This window comes from Podarcis cretensis, assembly GCF_951804945.1.
Source record: "Podarcis cretensis genome assembly, chromosome: 2".
NCBI lineage: Eukaryota > Metazoa > Chordata > Lepidosauria > Squamata > Lacertidae > Podarcis > Podarcis cretensis.
Genome location: NC_137171.1, coordinates 116,955,968 through 116,976,550, shown reverse-complemented (window position 1 = coordinate 116,976,550; position 20,583 = coordinate 116,955,968). Strand labels below are relative to the sequence as shown.

General features: G+C 49.1%; 2 protein-coding genes across 8 annotated transcripts; one reads left to right on the top strand and one right to left on the bottom strand.

Moving 5' to 3' along the window:
- Positions 1–1,106: 1,106 nt before the first annotated feature.
- LOC307208649 (uncharacterized protein) lies at positions 1,107–19,565 on the bottom strand. 4 transcript variants are annotated; one of them, XM_079963480.1, is made up of 5 exons: positions 19,530–19,565; positions 10,628–10,691; positions 9,129–9,670; positions 4,639–4,768; positions 1,107–3,151 (listed from the first exon to the last, which is right to left on the bottom strand). In XM_079963480.1, exons 2-5 carry the CDS (start codon positions 10,635–10,637, stop codon positions 2,304–2,306), a joined length of 1,530 nt encoding a protein of 509 aa, XP_079819606.1. In that variant the 5' UTR covers positions 10,638–10,691; positions 19,530–19,565; the 3' UTR covers positions 1,107–2,303. The 4 variants fall into 4 exon arrangements, with proteins under 4 accessions (XP_079819606.1, XP_079819607.1, XP_079819604.1 ...); XM_079963481.1 differs by lacking the exon at positions 19,530–19,565 and adding an exon at positions 10,955–11,876; XM_079963478.1 differs by lacking the exons at positions 10,628–10,691; positions 19,530–19,565 and adding an exon at positions 10,955–11,876.
- On the top strand, positions 14,194–19,495 carry LOC307208474 (uncharacterized protein). 4 transcript variants are annotated; one of them, XM_079963078.1, is made up of 6 exons: positions 14,194–14,314; positions 14,696–15,171; positions 15,406–15,526; positions 15,866–17,854; positions 18,450–18,646; positions 18,874–19,494. In XM_079963078.1, the coding sequence occupies exons 2-4, from the start codon at positions 14,722–14,724 to the stop codon at positions 17,236–17,238; spliced, it is 1,944 nt and encodes a 647-aa protein (XP_079819204.1). In that variant the 5' UTR covers positions 14,194–14,314; positions 14,696–14,721; the 3' UTR covers positions 17,239–17,854; positions 18,450–18,646; positions 18,874–19,494. The 4 variants fall into 4 exon arrangements, with proteins under 4 accessions (XP_079819204.1, XP_079819206.1, XP_079819203.1 ...); XM_079963080.1 differs by having other exon boundaries at positions 15,869–17,854; positions 18,450–19,495; XM_079963077.1 differs by having other exon boundaries at positions 18,450–19,494.
- Positions 19,566–20,583: the final 1,018 nt, after the last annotated feature.

Sequence of the window (20,583 nt, the reverse complement as noted above, 5' to 3'; positions counted from 1 at the left end):
GCAGAGTCCACTGCCTCTTGAGGCAAAACAGAAAATGGTGATCACCTGCTACTGCTGCTGAAGTTATCACCCACTGAAGCTGCTGCCGGAGGGAGTGAAAAAATGAGGCTAGAGAGCAGCAGGGGAGGAGGCAGTGAGGAAAGCAGTGTTCCTAGGGCTTGGATCTGCGGCCCCTCCCTTACTGTCTGCCCCCTGAGGCAACTGCCTCACGGGTGAACTGGGCCCTGCTACTAGCTGGTTGCAGTATTTTAATTTAAAAAGCATCTCTTGTGCAGAAGAGCTGTCTTTAGAAATAAGTGCTCAGTTGCTTTCTCCCAGCCCTCCTGGTTCTTTCCACTTCTGTCCTGCTCTTAGCCTCCATTTCTCAGCCTTTCTGCACACCCAGAGTTTTGCCCCTCCTGCTGCCCAACAGGGCCTGATCTCAATATCCTTTCGATGCCATTGGCCAGGGGATCCTCTGGGGTCGGCCCTGTGGGGCATGTACTGAATGTGCTCACAGTTTCACAGCAGTTACCTCCAGGGTTGGTTGCAAACAGCAGCTTGAGGGGAGCTGCTCTTCAGCCCCTTGGAATCTGGGTTCCACAGGGCACTTATCCCCATGCTATTAGACATCTATAGCAGGGATGGGGAACCATTTTTGATCTGAAGAGCTGCATTCCCCTCTGAGCAACCTTCCACGGGTCACATGCCAACAGCGGGAGTGTCCAAATGGCAAAAGTGGGAGGAGCAACTAATGTAAACTTTACCTTTGTACCTTTCCAGAGACGCAAGAGACGTCATGAGTTCAAGAAGACATTCCAGTCGGGCAAGAAAACAAGTGGGGAGAAAAGCAGGGGTACATCCTGGCGGTGGGATTCCAAGGGTGAGAGAGGTACCCCACCCCTGATTTATACAAAGCAATTGGGAGCAACCAAGACAGGATTTGGAGCGTCCTGATGGCACCCAATTCTGCTTCATAACATGTGAATCACGTGTGGCTGTGCAACAACTGGATTGGTGCCAAGGCACAGCTGGATGAGAGCCAATAAACTGGTCTTGAGGGTTGACCTATCACTTTGGATCTAAGAGTAGTAATCTGATATAGTGATTTATCATTTGCATTTGGATTTTCGAAGGCAAATTTATTCTTGATTTTACATGGTTCACCATCACAGCATATTTTTTTATATTGACAGTTAATATTGCAAATAAATAATATAAATATTTGAGGTCTGTTCAGGAGGGTGTGCATAGAGAGCAGCCTGTGCCAGCGGCAACATTCTCCCATGCTTTGGGTGCAAAATACCGGTATGTGCTCGCAGACTCTCCATTCACCCGAATCTCCTCCCCCTTCGCCAGAATTCTTGTCCCCTCCTTTTTTTTTTAGAGCTAACCATGGTGCAGTGTTACATTGACACCAGCACTAATTCTAACCATGGTTATCTTCAGACAAGACTGCAACCAGAATCTTGAGCATGTGTCAGGCTGGAGCCAGCAAGTGAACAGCAGCAGCTGCCAGGCTTGGACGGCAGCCCAGGGGACGAAGGGAGGTTTGTCATGGGAAGATCAGAGGAAAGGGCAGGGGGGAGTTCACAGCCCAGAGAAACACAGGACTTAGCAGACGATAGCTTGTTCGAACCAGTTTGCAAACCTCTCAGCGTGCAAGAACACAGAAGAGGAGGGGTACAAGAAAAGGGGATATTGACATCACAGAAGCGACAGAAGAGCTTCGTTTTTGCGCATTGTTTCCGGAGGAAGAGGAACAACGCTGAGGATTTAGGGTAGCCATAAGTCACGGGGGCAGAGAGCTCCGGACAAGTGGCATGGTTTTTCTGGAGTAAAACCAACTTTTAATTGACTGTACGTGTACGCGTCTTGCTGCTACTGTAGGTGTGCAAATCCTGATTAACACGAGCTACAGATAGACACAATCCTGAGCTATGGTTAAGTCCACTGAGGGAAAGAAGCAGGGTGTACTATAGAGGAGACGGGGAGCGAATCTGTGGCATGATATTGATCTCCAACCACGGTTAGAAGATTGGGAGAGTTATGTTTGCACACATTATTTGTATGTTTTTAGAAACTAAGGACCAAGCTATTCCTGAGCTGCTGATCACAGCCTCTCTCTGTCCACCTCCATCGTGGAAACAAGACAATATGGATTTCTACCTAAAGCCCTCTACCCATATTCTTGGGCAACCTGTGACTCTCCAGATATTGCTGGACTACAACTCCCATCATTCCCAAACATAGCTTGCTTAGCTAGTGGGAGTCCCAAACATCTGGAGAACCACAGGTTCCCTCATCCTTGCTCTGTACTTTTATTATTTCTCCTCAGTGTAGGTCCCCTTGTGCTTCATAAGGCTGAGTTTCTGGTGGAAGCCTTTGCCGCAGTCTACGCAGTCCCATCGCTTCACACCCATGTGGACTCTCTTATGCCTTATCAGGTGAGAGCTGGTGCTGAAGCTTCTTCCGCACTCGGCACACTCGTACGGTTTCTCCCCAGTGTGGGTCCTCTTGTGCGCAATCAGTTCTCCTTTCTGAATGAAGCTTTTCCCGCAGTCTGAGCACTCGTACGGCTTCTCCCCTGTATGGGTCCTCCTGTGTCTTATCAGGGACGCATTATGGCTGAAGCTTTGTCCACAAGCCAAGCATGTGTATGGTTTCTCCCCCGTGTGTACCCTCTTGTGGTTTATGAGGTTTGAGGTGGTGCTGAAGCTTTTCCCACACTCTGAGCACTCGTAGGGCCTCTCCCCTGTGTGGGTCCTCTCGTGTATCATCAGGTTCGTCCTTCCGTTTGAGATTTTCCCACAGTATGAGCATTTGAAGGGCTTTTCTCCCTTCTGCATCCTCTGACGATTGAGAAGGACCAAGTTCTGGGAGAGGCTTTTCCCAGTGTCAGAGGCCATCTTTTCTCTCTTACACCCAGGAATCCTCACTTGGAAGGGCCTTTCATCACATTCCTTGGGATGAACAGTGTTTTCTGCTGCTGTTCCCAGATGGACTTCCTGGTGATGTATGGGTCTTTGCTGACCTATATCCCTCACTTCCTCCTCAGTGGCCTGGAGGGATAGGCCTTCAGCACTTTTCAAAGATGTTGTGTCAATGTTCATGCAGTCAAGTCTTTCCAGCTCGAGATCCTCTTCCTTCATCCTCACTTGCATATCACCTGCTGGAAGACATCAAAAAACAACCCAGTTACCTCTTCTTACCTTACATATTGTCTCCAATAATCATACAGTGGTACCTCGGGTTAAGTACTTAATTCGTTCTGGAGGTCCATTCTTAACCTGAAACTGTTCTTAATCTGAAGCACCACTTTAGCTAATGGGCCTCCCGCTGCCGCTGCGCCACCAGAGCACGATTTCTGTTCTCATCCTGAAGCAAAGTTCTTAACCTGAGGTACTATTTCTGGGTTAGCGGAGTCTGTAACCTGAAGTGTATGTAACCCGAGGTACCACTGTACAGGATAGCTAATGTGGTGTATTGGTGTTAGGAGGAGTGGAGCGACTCCAGTTCTGGGCACCACAGTTCAAGAAGGACACTGACAAACTGGAACGTGTCCAGAGAAGGGCAACCAAAATGGTCAAAGGCCTGGAAACGATGCCTTATGAGGAATGGCTGAGGGAGCTGGGCATGTTTAGCCTGGAGAAGAGGAGGTTAAGGGGTGATATGATAGCCATGTTCAAATATATAAAAGGATGTCACACAGAGGAGGGAGAAAGGTTGTTTTCTGCTGCTCCAGAGAAGCGGACACGGAGCAATGGATCCAAACTACAAGAAAAAAGATTCCACCTAAACATTAGGAAGAACTTCCTGACAGTAAGAGCTGTTCGACAGTGGAATTTGCTGCCAAGGAGTGTGGTGGAGTCTCCTTCTTTGGAGGTCTTTAAGCAGAGGCTTGACAACCATATGTCAGGAGTGCTCTGATGGTGTTTCCTGCTTGGCAGGGGGTTGGACTCGATGGCCCTTGTGGTCTCTTCCAACTCTATGATTCTATGATTCTATGACTCCGGCCTGGGGCCTTCTTTATCTGGTTCTCATGACTCTCCTCATTCTTCCCCTACCCACAGACCCCTCCCCAGCCCTCTGTGCCCCTCTCAAGTGCTCCTCAGAGGAACTGGCTCCATTTACTTGACCCCTTTTCTGCTCTGGCAGGGTTCTTCACCAACCTGGTACTCCCAGCTGTTGTGGGCTACAACTCCCATTAACCAGCTGTGTTGGCTGGGGCTGATGGGAGTTGTAGTCCTGAGCTGAAAAGTCCATGTTTTGTAGTCCCAAAACTAAGGTGGAGAATCAGCTCTAAGCCATGGTTTCCTTGCTGGCAGCTGAAATTGTGGTTTGGGTTCTAAGCCATGGTTAGTGCAAACTATTGTGTGGCATGAAACCTGAACAGAGACAGTGGTCAAATAACAACAACAACAACAACAATAATCAATTTATTAGCACCCATCCATCTGACTGGGTTGCCACTGCCAACATATATATATATAAAATAAAACATTAAAAATCTTCCCAATACAGGGCTGTTCCCTAAACAGGCCCACAGAAAGAGGTTTCTGTGCAGGACAGCCAATAATTCCGTCAAAGAGCAGGGAATGACAGAAACAACCTCAGGAAAAGAAACTCGTTAACATTTAGCCATAATAAAACCCTTACCCGCCAACTTGGTCTCCCCATCATTGCCCTCTTGCTTGGCTTCCAGCAAGAGATGGATTTCCATGGTGGTTGATGAATTCTGCTCCAACGTGGGCAAGTTAACAGGCCCTTCTTCTGAAAGGCCAGGGACCTGGAACAGGAAGAGCCACACAGTTCAGGATCACCTTGTCAGGGGTCACAGCTCAGAGGCAGAGCAGAAGGTCCCTAATTCAATACCCAGGAGAGCAACTGTCAATCTGTGTAGGCGGACCTGAGCTAAGTGACAATGTGCTAAATATTTATTTGCTAACCTTTATACAGACTTTCTTCAAAGGAATCTTGGGCTAGACCTTTCCGGAAGTCTCTGATGTTGTTGGCATCTGCCTTTCTCGAGAAACAGTGGCGTATTCAGTGAAACCACAGCCTCCCGTGTTGTTTCTGCTGCATAATTGACACTAGAGCTACATGCCTGGAGCACAAGCCTGCGTGGTGTACATGGAGGTCCTGGGATACCCAGAGGACAAAAAAACCCTCTCAACCTTGCTGATGGTGGTCCAAAGGAAAGCAGAGCAATACATCTGGCACCAGCTTGGCTGCAGAAGTTGCTGGAAGGAGAGGTACAAGCAGGGCCGTCTTTAGCAGATGCGGCGCCGGGGTGCAAATATTCACCCAGCGCCCCCAAATTACCACAGATAGTGTTGGGGTGGCCATAGCTGCACACTGCCAGCCATTGGGGGGGGCGCACCTCTCTCCCATGCCGCTGCGGGACAGCGATCCCCGCAGAGGCTTGGGAGCGGCCGCCGAGACCACATAACACCAGTCTTGAAAGACCTACATTGGCTCCCAGTATGTTTCAGAGCACAATTCAAAGTGTCGGTGCTGACCTTTAAAGCCCTAAATGGCCTCAGCCCAGTATACCTGAAGGAGCGTCTCCACCCCCATCGTTCAGCCTGGACACTGATATCCAGCACCGAGGGCAGAGGGTCTTCTTGGTAGTGGCGCCCTCCCTGTAGAATGCCCTCCCACCAGATGTCAAATAGAACAACAACTACCAGACTTTTAGAAGACATCTGAAGGCAGCCCTGTTTAGGGAAGCTTTTAGTGTTTGATGTATTACGGTATTTTGATATTTTGTTGGAAGCCGCCCTGAGTGGCTGGGGAAGCCCAGCCCGATGGGCAGGGTATAAATAATAAATAATAAAAATAAAAATAATAATTATTATTCCCTCCCAAGCCTCCTCGGGAGGAGAGTGATCCCCGCAGAGGCTTGGGAGGGAAGTTGCGTGCCCGCCAGCCATATGGTTGGCGGGGTGCAGCTGGCGGGTATGCAGGGAAAGGGGAGGCCGCCAGCAAAGCTGCACAGCTCCCCCATTTGCTGAGGCGCCTCAAAGAGGCTGGCACCCTGGCGCGACGCACCACTAAGCGCTATGGGAAAGACGCCTCTGTGTACAAGTTGCAATCCAACCACAATACCTCAAGGACTGCCTCTTTTCATATGAACTTTCCTAGACCTTAAGATCATCTTCTGAGGGCCTTCTTTGTGTGCCTCCTCCATGTGAGGCCTGGAAGGTGGCAACACAAGAAGGGGCCTTTTCGGCGGTGGCTCCCCATCTGTGGAATGCTCTCCCCAGGGAGGTTCGTCTGGCACCTGCATTATACACCTGTAGGCACCAGGCAAAAAGGTTCCTATTTAACCAGGGCTTTGGCTGTTTGACATCCAATGCTCGTTTAAAATGAGTTGGGGAGGTGGGCGTGTTAGATGTATCATCACTGAAGCAGTCAAATACAACATTTCCTGTTGCCTAGAGTGGACATACAGGGAAATGTTGCTCCAGACAGGGAGGACTTCCTGTCATACCAGCTCTGGAGCATCCTCCGTGTGTGTGTGTGTGTGTGTGTGTGTGTGTGTGACAAAATAGATGCGCGTGACCCTAGCAGATCCTATAAAAAGGGCTAGTCATGCAGCAATCTTCCTCTTCTGCTCTTTTGCCATCTTCCTCTCTTCTGGCTCTAAGCCAGCAGCACACGGCTCATCCTTACAGAGGATGGAAGCCATAAGGTAGAAAGTCTGAGGGCTAGCTCAGACTTCTCTCTACAAATGTAACTGTAACCACAAGATAAAGCCTGCCTTCAGGACAATACTGTGAAGTGAATGTAAGTAAACTTTACTCTTACTTTTAAACACGACTGTCATGTTATTATTATTTTAAGAGGGAAATAAAGAGGGGAAACTTACCAGGACCAATCCAGACTGGACATGTCAGACTGGATTGCTCAACTTAAATGATGCTAACGAATCCATCAACTTGCTTACAGCAATGTGCAAGGGAATGTGCTCTGCTGCTTGCTCACTAGCATGAGTGAGGAGGGATAATATTTAATAATAATAATAATAATAATAAAAATAAAAATAAAAAAAAAATTTATACCCCACCCATCTGGCTGAGTTTCCCCAGCCACTCTGGGCGGCTTCCAATCGAGTTTTAAAAACAATACAGCATTAAATATTAAAAACTTCCCTAAACACGGCTGCCTTCAGATGTCTTTTAAAGATAAGATAGCTGCTTAATAATAATAATAATAATAATAATAATAATTTATTATTTGTACCCCGCCCATCTGGCTGGGTCTCCCCAGCCACTCTGGGCGGCTTCCATAAAAACCAAAAATACACTAAAATATCACAGATTAAAAACTTCCCTGAACAGGTCTGCCTTAAGATGTCTTCTGAATGTCAGGTAGTTATTTATTGCTTTGACATCTGCTGGAAGGGCGTTCCACAGGGCGGGCGCCACTACCGAGAAGGCCCTCTGCCTGGTTCCCTGTAGCTTTGCTTCTCGCAATGAAGGAACCGCCAGAAGGCCCTCGGCGCTGGACCTCAGCGTCCGGGCAGAACGATGGGGGTGGAGACGCTCCTTCAGGTATACTGGGCCGAGGCCGTTTAGGGCTTTAAAGGTCAACACCAGCACTTTGAATTGTGCTCGGAAACGTACTGGGAGCCAATGTAGGTCTTTCAAGACCGGTGTTATGTGGTCTCGGCGGCCGCCCCCAGTCACCAGTCTAGCTGCCACATTCTGGATTAGTTGTAGTTTCCGAGTCACCTTCAAAGGTAGCCCCACGTAGAGCGCATTGCAGTAGTCCAAGCGGGAGATAACTAGAGCATGCACCACTCTGGCGAGACAGTCCGCAGGCAGGTAGGGTCTCAGCCTGCGTACCAGGTGGAGTTGGTAGACAGCTGCCCTGGATACAGAATTGACCTGCGCCTCCATGGACAGCTGTGAGTCCAAAATGACTCCCAGGCTGCGCACCTGGTGCTTCAGGGGCACAGTTACCCTATTCAGGACCAGGGAGTCCTCCACACCAGCCCGCCCCCTGTCCCCCAAAAACAGTACTTCTGTCTTGTCAGGATTCAACCTCAATCCATTAGCCACCATCCATCCTCCAACCGCCTCCAACCGCCTCCAGGCACTCACACAGGACCTTCACTGCCTTCACTGGTTCTGATTTGAAAGAGAGGTAGAGCTGGGTATCATCTGCATATTGATGGACACCCAGTCCAAACCCCCTGATGATCTCTCCCAGCGGCTTCATATAGATGTTAAAAAGCATGGGGGAGAGGACGGAACCTTGAGGCACCCCACAAGTGAGGGCCCAGGGGTCTGAACACTCATCCCCCACCACCACTTTCTGAACACGGCCCAGGAGGAAGGAGCGAAACCACTGTATAACAGTGCCCCCAGCTCCCAGCCCCTCTAGACGGTCCAGAAGGATGTTATGGTCGACTGTATCAAAGGCCGCTGAGAGATCCAGCAGAACTAGGAAACAACTCTCACCTTTGTCCCTAGCTCGCCGGAGATCATCAACCAGCGCTTATTTCCTTCACATCTGAAGGGAGGGCGTTCCACAAGGCAGGCACCACTACCAAGAAGGCCCTCTGTCTGGTTCCCTGTAACCTCACTTCTCACAATGAGGGAACTGCTAGAAGGCCCTCGGCACTGGATCTCAGTGAACAATGGGGGTGGAGACGCTCCCTCAGGTATACTGGACCAAGACCCTTCAGGGCTTTAAAGGTCAGCACCAACGCTTTGAATTGTGCTCGGAAACATACTGGGAGTCAATGCAGATCTCTCAGGACTGGTGTTAAGTTGTCCCGGCAGCCATTCCCAGTCACCAGTCTAGCTGCCGCATTCTGGATTAATTGCAGTTTCTGGGTCACCTTCAAGGTAGCCCCATGTAGAGCATATCCTCTTCTACTTTCCTCAACATCCCCACATGGTGGTTATTGGGTTTTTAGGTTATTGGCTCTATCGTCTACGACACTGACTGGCAACAGCTCTTCAGGATTTTCAGTGAGAGACTCTCCCAGCCCTACAGATGCCGAGGCCTGAACCCGGGACCTTTTGCATGCAAAGCAGAATGGATGGACCTTTGTCCTGACGCCACAGGTCTCTTTTTATGCTGCCACTGCCCTCCACAGGTGCATTAAGGTGAACAGCATGCAAAACCCTCACCTCTTGTTCTGTTCTCATGGCCTCCCGGTGGATCTTCATCAAGAAATCCTCCGCCTGAGCCACAGCCTCCGTGCAGTTCCCCGGACCACGTTCCCAGACCCAGCTCCGCATCTCCTGGGGCAGGATGGTCAGGAACTGCTCCAGAACCACCAGGTCCACGATCTGCTCCTTGGTGTGTCTGTCTGGCTTCAGCCACCGATAGCAGAGTTCCTGGAGATGATTGCACACGTCTCGAGGGCCGTCAGTCTCCAGGTAGCAGAACTGCCTGAAGCTTTGGCGCCGCATCTCCAAGCTGGCAGCATCCTCATCCAGAATCTCTTCCTTCACTTCCACAGGAGAATCTTCCCTTCTACTAGGCCACCTGCTGAAAGAGACCTGGGTATCCTTATGAACTCCCATGGATACCTGTTGAGGCACCTGCAAGCTTTTCCACCCTGAAAATGGGGCCTGCATCTGCAGTGGCAAAACCTTCTGCCGCTGAGATTCCCAGCCCTGTGGGTCTTGCTCCTCCATTTTCAGGTCTTGCTCCTCCATTTTTATTCCTGGAAAACAAAAGCAATGCCAATAAGCAACAGGCGATGAAAACTGGGCATGTTTACTCTCCCCTAATAGACACATATTATTAATAAAAAATATAGCATATGTGCTATCAACCATCCATGACTCATTCCCAGAAGGGATGGAGAACATGTGACCCTGCAGATATTGCTGGACTACAATTCCCATCATCCTTGGTTGTTAACCTTGCTGGCTGGGGCCTGATGGGAACTGCGTTCAACAATGTCTGAAGGGCCCCTGGTTTATACAGGAAGCTGCCTTATGCCAAGTCAGACTGTCAGCTGCTCTCCAGGGTTCCAGGCGTTAAGAGTTTCATGCTCTACAGAAGTGTTTCCCAAAGTTGGGCCTCCAGCTATTTTTGAACTACAATTCCTATTATCCCTGACCACTGGTCCTGCTAGGTAGGAATGATGGGAGTTGTAAGTTCAAAAACAGTTGGAGACCCAAGATTGGGAAACCTTGCTCTACAGCAAGAGGCTGGGATAAAACCTCTGCTTACAGTAAATATTAAAATTAACAATAAAAACAGCTAATAACATTTAAACAAAAACCAACAGTGAATGATATTAAAACATGCCAGCATCTATGTGTCTGGATAGGTTTGACTAAACAAAAATGTTTTTAAGCAGGTGCTGCAAAGAGAACAGTGAAGGCGGCCTACATAATGTCAACAGTTTCTGACTTTTAGAAGATAACTAGAGGCAGTCCTGTTTAGGGAAGTTTTTAATGTTTGATGTTTTATCGTGTTTTTGGTAATTCTGTTGAGAATCGCCCAGAGTGGCTGGGGAAAACCCAGCCAGATGGGTGGGATATTATTATTATTATTATTATTATTATTATTATTATTATTAACAGGCAGACAGGCAGGGATCTCCAACATGTTGCCCCTGCCACACTAAAGGATAAATTTATTACAGCTGCGGAAGGAGTATGTGTGGCACCTGTTAACATTGCCAGTTCTGCGGATCCAATTGTCTGAACCAGCACATATGCTGTGCGGTGATCCTGAAGGTATGAGGAAGATTATAATAATAAATAAATACAATTTGTGATTAGCACAGCACCCATTCTTCCTTCACAACCAATATCAGTGGTCCTTCCTATCTGATCTGACGCCCTTGGTGAGAGGTGGAAGCCCTGATCTCCACTGAGCCAGAGGACACTTGCTGAAGAGTCTCATCTCTCACCCTCTGCTTGCTCTCCCAGCAGACCCCCTTCTGCTAGATTCCGCTCAATCCACTTCCCCTCCCTTCCTTCCTTGAACGCACCTGCTTCAGGCCGGCTTTGCATTGCTCGCCCTTGGCAGCAGCCCCCTAATGGCTCCAAGGATAAGAAATCCAAAAGGGGGAGGGATTTGTTTTTCAATTAAAAAAGAAAGGAGGAGGGTAAAGTGGCTTTGCTTTCCTCAATTCTCCCCCAATTTGTCGCACACACACACACACACACACACACACACACACACACACGGCCACTCTAGGCATCCTCGTTCAGTGCCCTTTAACTCTTTCAGTGCCTCGCAACAAACGCTGGAGTTCATTGGTGCGTCCCCCGCCCCCAGATCATTAATGTTGGAAAGTCTAAACAAAAAAAATTCCTTCCAGTAGCACCTTAAAGACCAACTAAGTCAGTTCTTGGTATGAGCTTTCGTGTGCATGCACACTTCTTCAGATGAGAAACCAAGACAGAGAAACCAGTAGGAGAACACTTCAATCTCCCAGGACATTATATACAAGATCTCAAAGTAGCTGTTCTACTACAAAGGAATTTCAGAAATAGACTGGAAAGAGAAGCTGCTGAATTGCAACTTATTACCAAACTTAAAACCATGGAGAGACCTGGTCTGAACAAAGACATTGGATTCTTATCTCATTATACATGACAAAGCCATTTTTCATCTTCTCACCCCTTGCTTTTTCCTGTAAGACCTATTGCAGTCGTTAAGAGTCGTCAACAGGCTCATCACAGCTATCTGCCAATCACCCAATCCCACCACCCTTCTGAGTAATACCCCTCCCCACCTTCTCACTATATAGAAGGGTCTGGTGACTTCTGTTTCAGTGTATCTGAAGAAGTGTGCATGCACACGAAAGCTCATACCAAGAACTGACTTAGTTGGTCTTTAAGGTGCTACTGGAAGGAATTTTTTTTGTTTTGACTATGGCAGACCAACACGGCTACCTATCTGTAGTTGGAAAGTCTGTTTCCATTCGGGAACTCGCAATTTTGCAAAAAAAAAAAAGGGAATGAGCGCCATCTGCCTGATTAGGTGTTTCCTGTCCAGCAAAAGGACCACATTGCAATCTCAACCTGTGCTTGTCTACTCAGTCGTTAAGTCCCATTAAGTTCAATGGGATTTACTCCTAGGTCAGTGTATGCCCATTGAAGCCCCTCTGCAGACACCCACAAATTGGTACTGTCTCTTCTGAGTTCCCCGACTGTGCAATATATTTATGGTTCCTTGTTTTGTTCAGTATTATTCAAAGCAGCCTTTAAGAACACCCGGCCTCCCGGGTTACGTACAAACTTAAACCCAGTATTGAACTCGCTGGTTGGTATCTTATCATCACACTCCAAATTACAGCCTTACAAAGAGTGTGGAAGCTTTACAGAAGGTGTATCCCTGATTTACAGAAGGCTTGTTCGCACGTTACACTGAACACTGGTGCACACTGTCTCTGCATATGTGCAGGTGCTTTTGCGAAAGAGTGAACCCTTGTTGATCTGCCTATCACAGCTGCTGCGTAAAAAAGGTGTCCAGGCTGTGACTTGTGAAACGCTACACGTTAGCAACTCTAGGCGTGTCAAATACTTGTGTACAGAGACGTATACTGCACATATTGTGCACTCATCGAATGTAACATGTGAACACTCCTCTTACCAAGTACACTGGTTGTGCATCACTTGAATGCAGCATGTGGACACACGACACGCACACTGCGATGTATTTTTTAAGTTGGTATTTGCTAGTATATGTGATGCTGTACAGAACTCTGCAAATTAAATACCGTAAGTAAACAATAGCAACACGCCTACAGATACAGAAGTAGGGAGAGATGGAGGCTAAGGGAGAGGATACAATTATTATGAATCAAAATGCGTTAGTCTAAAACTTCTGCTCCCCACCACCCATTAACAGTGGCGTAGCGTGGGTTGTCAGCACCCGGGGCAAGGCAAGTAATTTGCGCCCCCTAACCAGGTGGCGCTGTGGGACGCAGGTGGCGCTGTGGGTTAAAGCCTCAGCGCCTAGGACTTGCCCGATCGAAAGGTCGGCGGTTCGAATCCCTGCGGCGGGGTGCGCTCCCGCTGCTCGGTCCCAGCGCCTGCCTACCTAACAGTTCGAAAGCACCTCCTGGTGCAAGTAGATAAATAGGGACCGCTTACCAGCGGGAAGGTAAACGGCGTTTCCGTGTGCGGCTCTGGCTCGCCAGAGCAGCAATGTCACGCTGGCCACGTGACCCGGAAGTGTCTCCGGACAGCGCTGGCCCCTGGCCTCTTGAGTGAGATGGGTGCACAACCCCAGAGTCTGTCAAGACTGGCCCGTACGGGCAGGGGTACCTTTACCTTTACCTAACCCCTGGATTTTAGCACTCGAGTGCGAGCGCGCCCCCCCAGATGTTGCGGCCGCCCCCCTGCACCCCCCACGCTACGCCTCTGGGGCTGGGGGCGAGCGAAGGAGCCAAGGACCCCCCCCTTAAGGCTCAGCAGGGATTTATTAAATTTATTATTTGCGGAGCCCCCGCGGGCCGAGGCAGCCGAAGCCCCCTCCCCTCGGGCGCCTCCCCGCCCCCTCCACTCCCTGGGCTGTAGGTGGAGCCCGCGCTCCGAGGCGCTCCAGATCGGGCTTGGCGAGCGCCTCTCCTCCCCCGGGCCTGGTCCGGGGCTTCCAGCCGCGCCTCGCCCGACCCCCCCCCCCCCCCCGCGGCTGAGACTTGCGCTGAGAGCCGGAGCCAGCGGCGCCCCCTTCTGCCGGGAGACCGCCCGCCGGCTTCCTCTCGGAGGGTTTTGGGGAGAGCAGGGCGCAGCGAGGCCCCTCGGAGCTCTCCTCCCTCCCAGTCGGCAGAAGCAGCCGCCGCCTGTGGCTGGGCCGAGGGGATGGCGGCGGGGTGCGGAGGCTGCCCGTGCCCGGCCAGGCGTTGGTGGCGGCATCAGCGCTGCTGCAGCGGCTGCTCCTCCTGCGAGCAGTGAGTGGAGCGCAGCCACAGCGGCGGCGGCGGCGGGGGGCGCGCGCGCTAGGGCGCAAGGCTGGCGGTGGCGGCGGGGAGCCCGGCGGAGGAAGGAACTTGTCCCTTCCCTCTGGACTCGCGCCCCCCCCCCAGATGTCGCTCCCGGTGCGGCTGGCACCCCTGGCACCCCCCACGCTACACCACTGCCCATTAATAAAAGGTGTACAACGCCTCCAATAATCTTTGTGTCGAAGGGAAGAGTTAAACTGACAACTCTCCCGCTCCTAGATAGGCAAGGGGTGGGTGCGTCTTGGAGGGGCATTGACTTCCTGTTCCTGCCCATTCCCATAGCTTTGGTGCAATAAATAGCTGGGGGCGGCGGGGGGGGGGGCGGCGGTGTATTTTGCTTTAGGAGACTTTGGCTCCAGGGATCTGAATCCCCAGCACTGGAGACAGTAGCGAGAGGTAAGTTGAGTAGGGGATGAAGCGGAAAGGCAGAGATAGCTGGGAAGCGAAAGAGGGAGAGAAACGGCAGAGAAGGGACGGGATTGCAATTGGCCGGTCAGGGTTGCAAACAGGGAGAAGACATGCAAAGTACCCAGATCTTGCGGGTTGTCTGTGAACCAATGCGCCCTCTTCGAAATGGGAAAGGAGCAGGGCTAAGAGATGCAAAAACAAGGCTTCTCTAACCAAGTGTCAGCCTTAAGCGTATGGGGTGGGGAACCTGTGGCTCTCTAGATACAGGGGGAGGACAGGAACTCAGAGCACCTGCCTTGCAGGCAGAAGTTTCCAGGTTCAATCCCCACCTGAGTATCTACATTTCTTAATGCAAACTCTCTTTTCTAGTCCAGGAGCTTCAGTGAGAATAAAAAATGGAAGTACATGAACCACCAGGACGTGGACCAGGCGAGCGATTGGATGCAGGAAGAGGCAAACCCCACATCTGCCAAATGGGAGCCACCAGGGAGTCTCTGACAGGGGCTGCTCCACAGCCCATTAAGCAAGAACCGAATGAGCAGGGCTGGCAAGGCCAGTGGCCAAGATTCATGGAGACCATGCCGGCCCCTCAGTCCCAGAGGAAAACTCAACGGCTGCTTGAGCCCACCTCAGGAGAGGGTGCTGAGGGATTCCAGGTCTCCTTTGAAGGAGCTGGGGGCGGCCTGGAGCACAGAGGAGGGGACATGTCTAGCACCCTGCTAGGCCTCAGCCGAGAGAGCCTGGATTCTTCAGTGAAAGTGAAGGAAGAGATTCTGGAGGACGAGGACACAGTCAGCAGCTACTTGAAGGAATTCACTGGCCAAAGAGCCAAGGAGGCCTCAGAGGTAATTTAGCCCACTCTGGGAAGCTTTGCAACCAGGATTTATTCAACCTTCCCCTTCTGCCCATCTACATTGTGCAATAAATCTCTTTCTGTCCACTCCATTTTATAGGGACTTGACACAGCCCCATGAAGGTTGTCCGGCATGGTTGTTCCCTCAGTGCTAGGTAGAGTGGTGATTGCAAGAAATCAGAATTACTTTCTAATTTGTATCTCCCCACCTCCCTTTCTCTTTCAGATGCCACCAGGATCCGTTGAAGACATGGCAGCTGATTACCCCAAGTTAATCTCAAATCCTGTGAAGGGCCAAATTCCTCTGGAAGTCAAGGAGGAGGGTTGTGAAGAGGCCAGCTTGCTGGGTAAGGATTTGAATCCGAAAGTTAGTATTATTTGGAAACTTCTAGATGCTTCTGATATGTAGAAGTTTTTCTCCCTCTCTTTTAACACTATGACTCAGGGACATTCAACAACCTGAACGCTGGAAGATTCAGGACACATTTGCAAGGCTTGTATTTCTGCACACCTTTGGGTTTCCCTGAGCCTGTTGATGTGAGGATGGTAGCTTTTTGGCTACATCACTTAAAGGAAAAACTCAGTCTTAAGAGTGGAGGATTGGGTAATTCACTTTATTCCTTTGAGAAAACTTTTTCTATCTCCAGTACAGGGTTTAACTCATGCTGTTATTCTGTTTCTTCTAGTAGGCCAAGAGTGGGAGAGCGTAAAGGAGGCTTTTCCACTTAAGCAAATTGACACCAGTGGAATATCCTTGGAAAGAGCTAAAGGGGTGTTTTTCCTGGGTGGCGAGGTGGACGAGATGCCTGCAGTTCAAGAATCCAAGCAGGAGTACCGTCAGTGGACAATGCCAGAATACAGGTTACTTTGTGAGGAAGGTAACAGTGACTCGTGCAAAGGAAGTTTCCAAGATAAATTCTTGAGGCATGAGGCAATACAGATGGACTCAGAGTGTGGAAAGAACTTCTGTCAGGACGTTGACCTAACTAAGAATCAGAAAATGCTGTACACATGCACATTCTGTGGGAAAATTGCTAACAGGAGAGCAGATCTTCTTGTTCACGAGAGAACCCACACTGGAGAAAAACCATACGAGTGCTCCGAGTGTGGGAAAAGCTTCAATACCACGTCTTACCTCACAAAACACAAAAGAATACACACGGGAGAGAAACCATATAAATGTTCAGAGTGCGGGCAAAGCTTCTGTCAGAAAGGGAATCTGGTTTCACATGTCAGAATCCACACGGGGGAGAAACCATATAAGTGTGGGGAGTGCGGACAAAGCTTCAGTCAAAGGAAAATTCTTGGTAAACACCAGAGGATCCACACGGGAGAGAAACCGTATAAGTGTTTAGAATGTGGGCAAAGCTTCAGTCAGGCATCACATCTCCTTATGCACAGAAGGACCCACACAGGAGAAAAACCTCATAAATGCTCAGACTGTGGGAAAAGCTTCAATCAGAAAGGAGACCTTGTTATCCACAAGAGAAAGCACACTGGGCAAAAGCCATATGAATGCTCTGAGTGTGGGAAAAGCTTTAGCACAGGCTATCAATTCATAAACCATAAAAGGTTACATACAGGGGAGAAACCCTATACTTGCTCAGAATGTGGACAGAGCTTTAATTGGAAGTCAAACCTTATTACACACAGGAGAATCCATACTGGTGAGAAGCCATATGTGTGCTCCATCTGTAGGAAAAGTTTCAGCGATAAATCCTCCCTCACTAAACACCTGAGAACCCACACAGGGGAGAAACCCTACAAATGCTCTGATTGCGGGCAAAGTTTCAATTTGAAATCAAACCTTATCACACACCAGAGAACCCATACTGGAGAGAAACCGTATTCGTGCCCTGAGTGTGGGAAAAGCTTAAGTCACAGATCCTCCCTTACGAAGCACATAAGGACCCACACAGGAGAAAAGCCTTATGAGTGCTATGAATGTGGGAAAAGCTTTATTTCTAGCTCTGACTGTAAGAAACACGAAAGGGTACACACTCGAGAGAAACCATACAAACGTGGGAGGAAATGTCCACTATTCCCTCTGTTTCCGTAACAGAAAATCTACATGTGAACCTTTAGGATGTCTGTGAAGAAGAGTTTGGAGTGAAAGCTTCATAAATTTAGACTGTGTGAATAGTTTATGATGGAGATCAACGGCTACTAGATAAAAAAAAAGGTGAAACTACACAGGGTTTTTTATCTCTAGGCAACATTCCATTCATTGCACATGGAAAGCAGACCTCATAGATAGATTCTTGAAATTCCTTGATAGAAATTAAGTCATTGCTAGATTCCACCATATTAATATTTAGTTTAGTTGCTGAAATTCATTGGAGGCAGATGGAGCACTAACCTCACTCTCCAACAGCCAGAAGATTATCCAAAACTCAGCAGGGAGGATAGGGACAAAACCAGAACTATCATGGGCTCTGGCTCCACCTACTGTTGGCCTCCTTGCCTTCCCACTACCAGTCACAGTGGGCACCGTTCTCCACTGCTGAACATATGGGTGCTGAACTAATGTTCCAACGTTTTATCTTGCTCTAGAGAAATCTGATGGACTCTGGGCCTGTGCATCCAAAAGGTTGGTGTTGGCCCCTTAGAAGTTCCAAATATTTATTCAACTATTTTGGAGCGCTGGTGCCTACAGACGATAGAAGCAAAATAAGGTAAAGGTAAAGGTACCCCTAAACGGCGTTTCTGTGTGCGGCTCTGGCTCGCCAGAGCAGCGATGTCACGCTGGCCACGTGACCCGGAAGTGTCTCCGGACAGCGCTGGCCCCTGGCCTCTTAAGTGAGATGGGCGCACAACCCCAGAGTCTGTCAAGACTGGCCCGTACGGGCAGGGGTACCTTTACCTTTACCTTTTAAAGGTACCCCTGCCCGTACGGGCCAGTCTTGACAGACTCTGGGGTTGTGCGCCCATCTCACTTAAGAGGCCAGGGGCCAGCGCTGTCCGGAGACACTTCTGGGTCACGTGGTCAGCGTGACATCGCTGCTCTGGCCAGAGCCAGAGCCAGAGCCAGAGCCGCACACGGAAACGCCGTTTACCTTCCCGCTGGTAAGCGGTCCCTATTTATCTACTTGCACCCGGAGGTGCTTTCGAACTGCTAGGTAGGCAGGCGCTGGGACCGAGCAGCGGGAGCGCACCCCGCCGCAGGGATTCGAACCGCCGACCTTTCGATCGGCAAGCCCTAGGCGCTGAGGCTTTAACCCACAGCGCCACCTGCGTCCCACAGCGCCACCTGCGTCCCAAGCAAAATAGCTGCTTCTAAAAAACACACAAAAACACCCGGAAATATTGTGTGCAGCTAGTAAAATTTGTATTGAATTGGGGTGATTTTGATGTTAGTTTGTTTGTTGGTTTCTCCCTCTCTCTTTTTAAAGGTTTTCAATATACCTGTTCTGTGTAGTTTTCTTTTCAGCCATTGTTAGACTCTGTCTGGAGTTGCATGACTAGAAGTTTTGAGTGTGTCAATTCATACACACTTTAGACTCCAGGGATGCTAAATGTAGTTGATGCACATGCAATGGCTGAAAGAGTTGTGTGCAAAGAGTTTTCTCATTAAATTCTAGATCTTCCCCCAATCCTGTTCAATATATACAAATCTCAGGGGAATTCAGCACCATATACTTGCGCCAAAAAACCACAAGTCCTGTCACCTTAAAACACGGACAGGGAACCTCAGGGGCTGAATGTGGCCCTGCAGACCTTTCTCTAGCCCTGGGGACTATCTCCAGGCATCCCGAGTGCTTTTGCCTGGCTGGAATGTGTCCTTGAACTCTGATCATGCCTCTTGCTTCCCTGGATGGAAGACACAAATAGAGGTATAAGTGTAGAAAAGTAATATTTGCATTTGGTGGTCTGCCCATTTTCGCCTCTGGCTTCACTCATCCCTGGCCCACAGACGTTTGCCCAAAAAGGAAAATGGCTCTCAAACCAAAAAAACTTTCTGCCACCCCTGCCTTAAAGGTAAAGGGACCCCTGACCATTAGGTCCAGTCGCAGACGACTCTGGGGTTGCGGCACTCATCTCGCTTTACTGGCTGAGGGAGCCTGCATACAGCTTCCAGGTCATGTGGCCAGCATGACTAAGCCGCTTCTGGCGAACCAGAGCAGCGCACGGAAATGCCATTTACCTTCCCGCCAGAGCAGTACCTATTTATCTACTTGCACTTTGATGTGCTTTTGAACTGCTAGGTTGGCAGGAGCAGGGACCAAGCAACGGGCGCTCACCCCGTTGCGGGGATTCGAACCGCCAAACTTCTGATCGGCAAGCCCTAGGCTCTGTGGTTTAACCCTTACAACCTTGCAGATCAACAAATTTATTATGGACAAAACTTACCTATAGCCATGTTGCTCTGCTGTTTGAGAAGGACCTCTAACAGAAAAAAGAAAAAGCTATATTAGTACTCAGAACTAATGTGTCAGAAGTTTGCAGTGCTATCCTGTATGATTCTACTGAACATAGAAATGGTAAGCCCCATTCAATTCATTTGGTCTTACTCCAAGAAAAATGTAGCTTTCAGCCTTAAGAGGCAGTGTGCCTTTAAGTACGAGTTGCTAATAAGTCACAATAGGAATATGCCATAGTCGTCATTGCTTATGGGCTTCCCAGAGTTACCTGCTTGGCCACAAAATGTTGCAATATAAGGGTCTTTGAGATGATCCAGAATGGTTTTTTCATACCACAGAATAGTGAGTTAAAGTACAGTGGTACCTCGTGTTACAGATGCTTCAGGTTACTGACGCTTCAGGTTACAGACTCCGCTAACCCAGAAATAGTCCTTCAGGTTAAGAACTTTGCTTCAGGATGAGAACAGAAATCGTGCAGCAGCGGCACAGCGGCAACGGGAGGCCCCATTAGCTAAAGTGGTACCTCAGGTTAAGAACAGTTTCAGGTCAAGAACGGACCTCCAGAACGAATTAAGTTCTTAACCTGAGATACCACTGTATGAGCTTTCTTGAATTCTTGTTTTCAGTTCATGCTACGATTCCAAAGCAGAGGTCAGGACCACCTGCATAAAAAGTGTGTGTGTTGCCCCTGAACTGCTAACCCTCCCTGGAAGTGAGAGAATGGGAGAGGAACAATACATTTGCTCTTCTCTCAAAAAATTTCTGGTTTTTTTTTTTAAAAAACAACAATGTGCACACATAGGTATAAAAAAACCTGTGCACATGCTCAGAATGGAAAAGGGGATAAAATGACTGAAAGGAGAGAAAACAGCCCAACCCCAAAACATTTGTCAAGCTTTGTGCCCTGTTGTGAGCAATAAATGGATGAGCCATTGCAATTTTCCAAATGGAATGTGTGGCAGCCGAACTCACCAATTACAGAGGCATCCATAAAAACTGGATCTGAATGACTCACGTGATGAGAAAGTACTGTCTGCAATCAC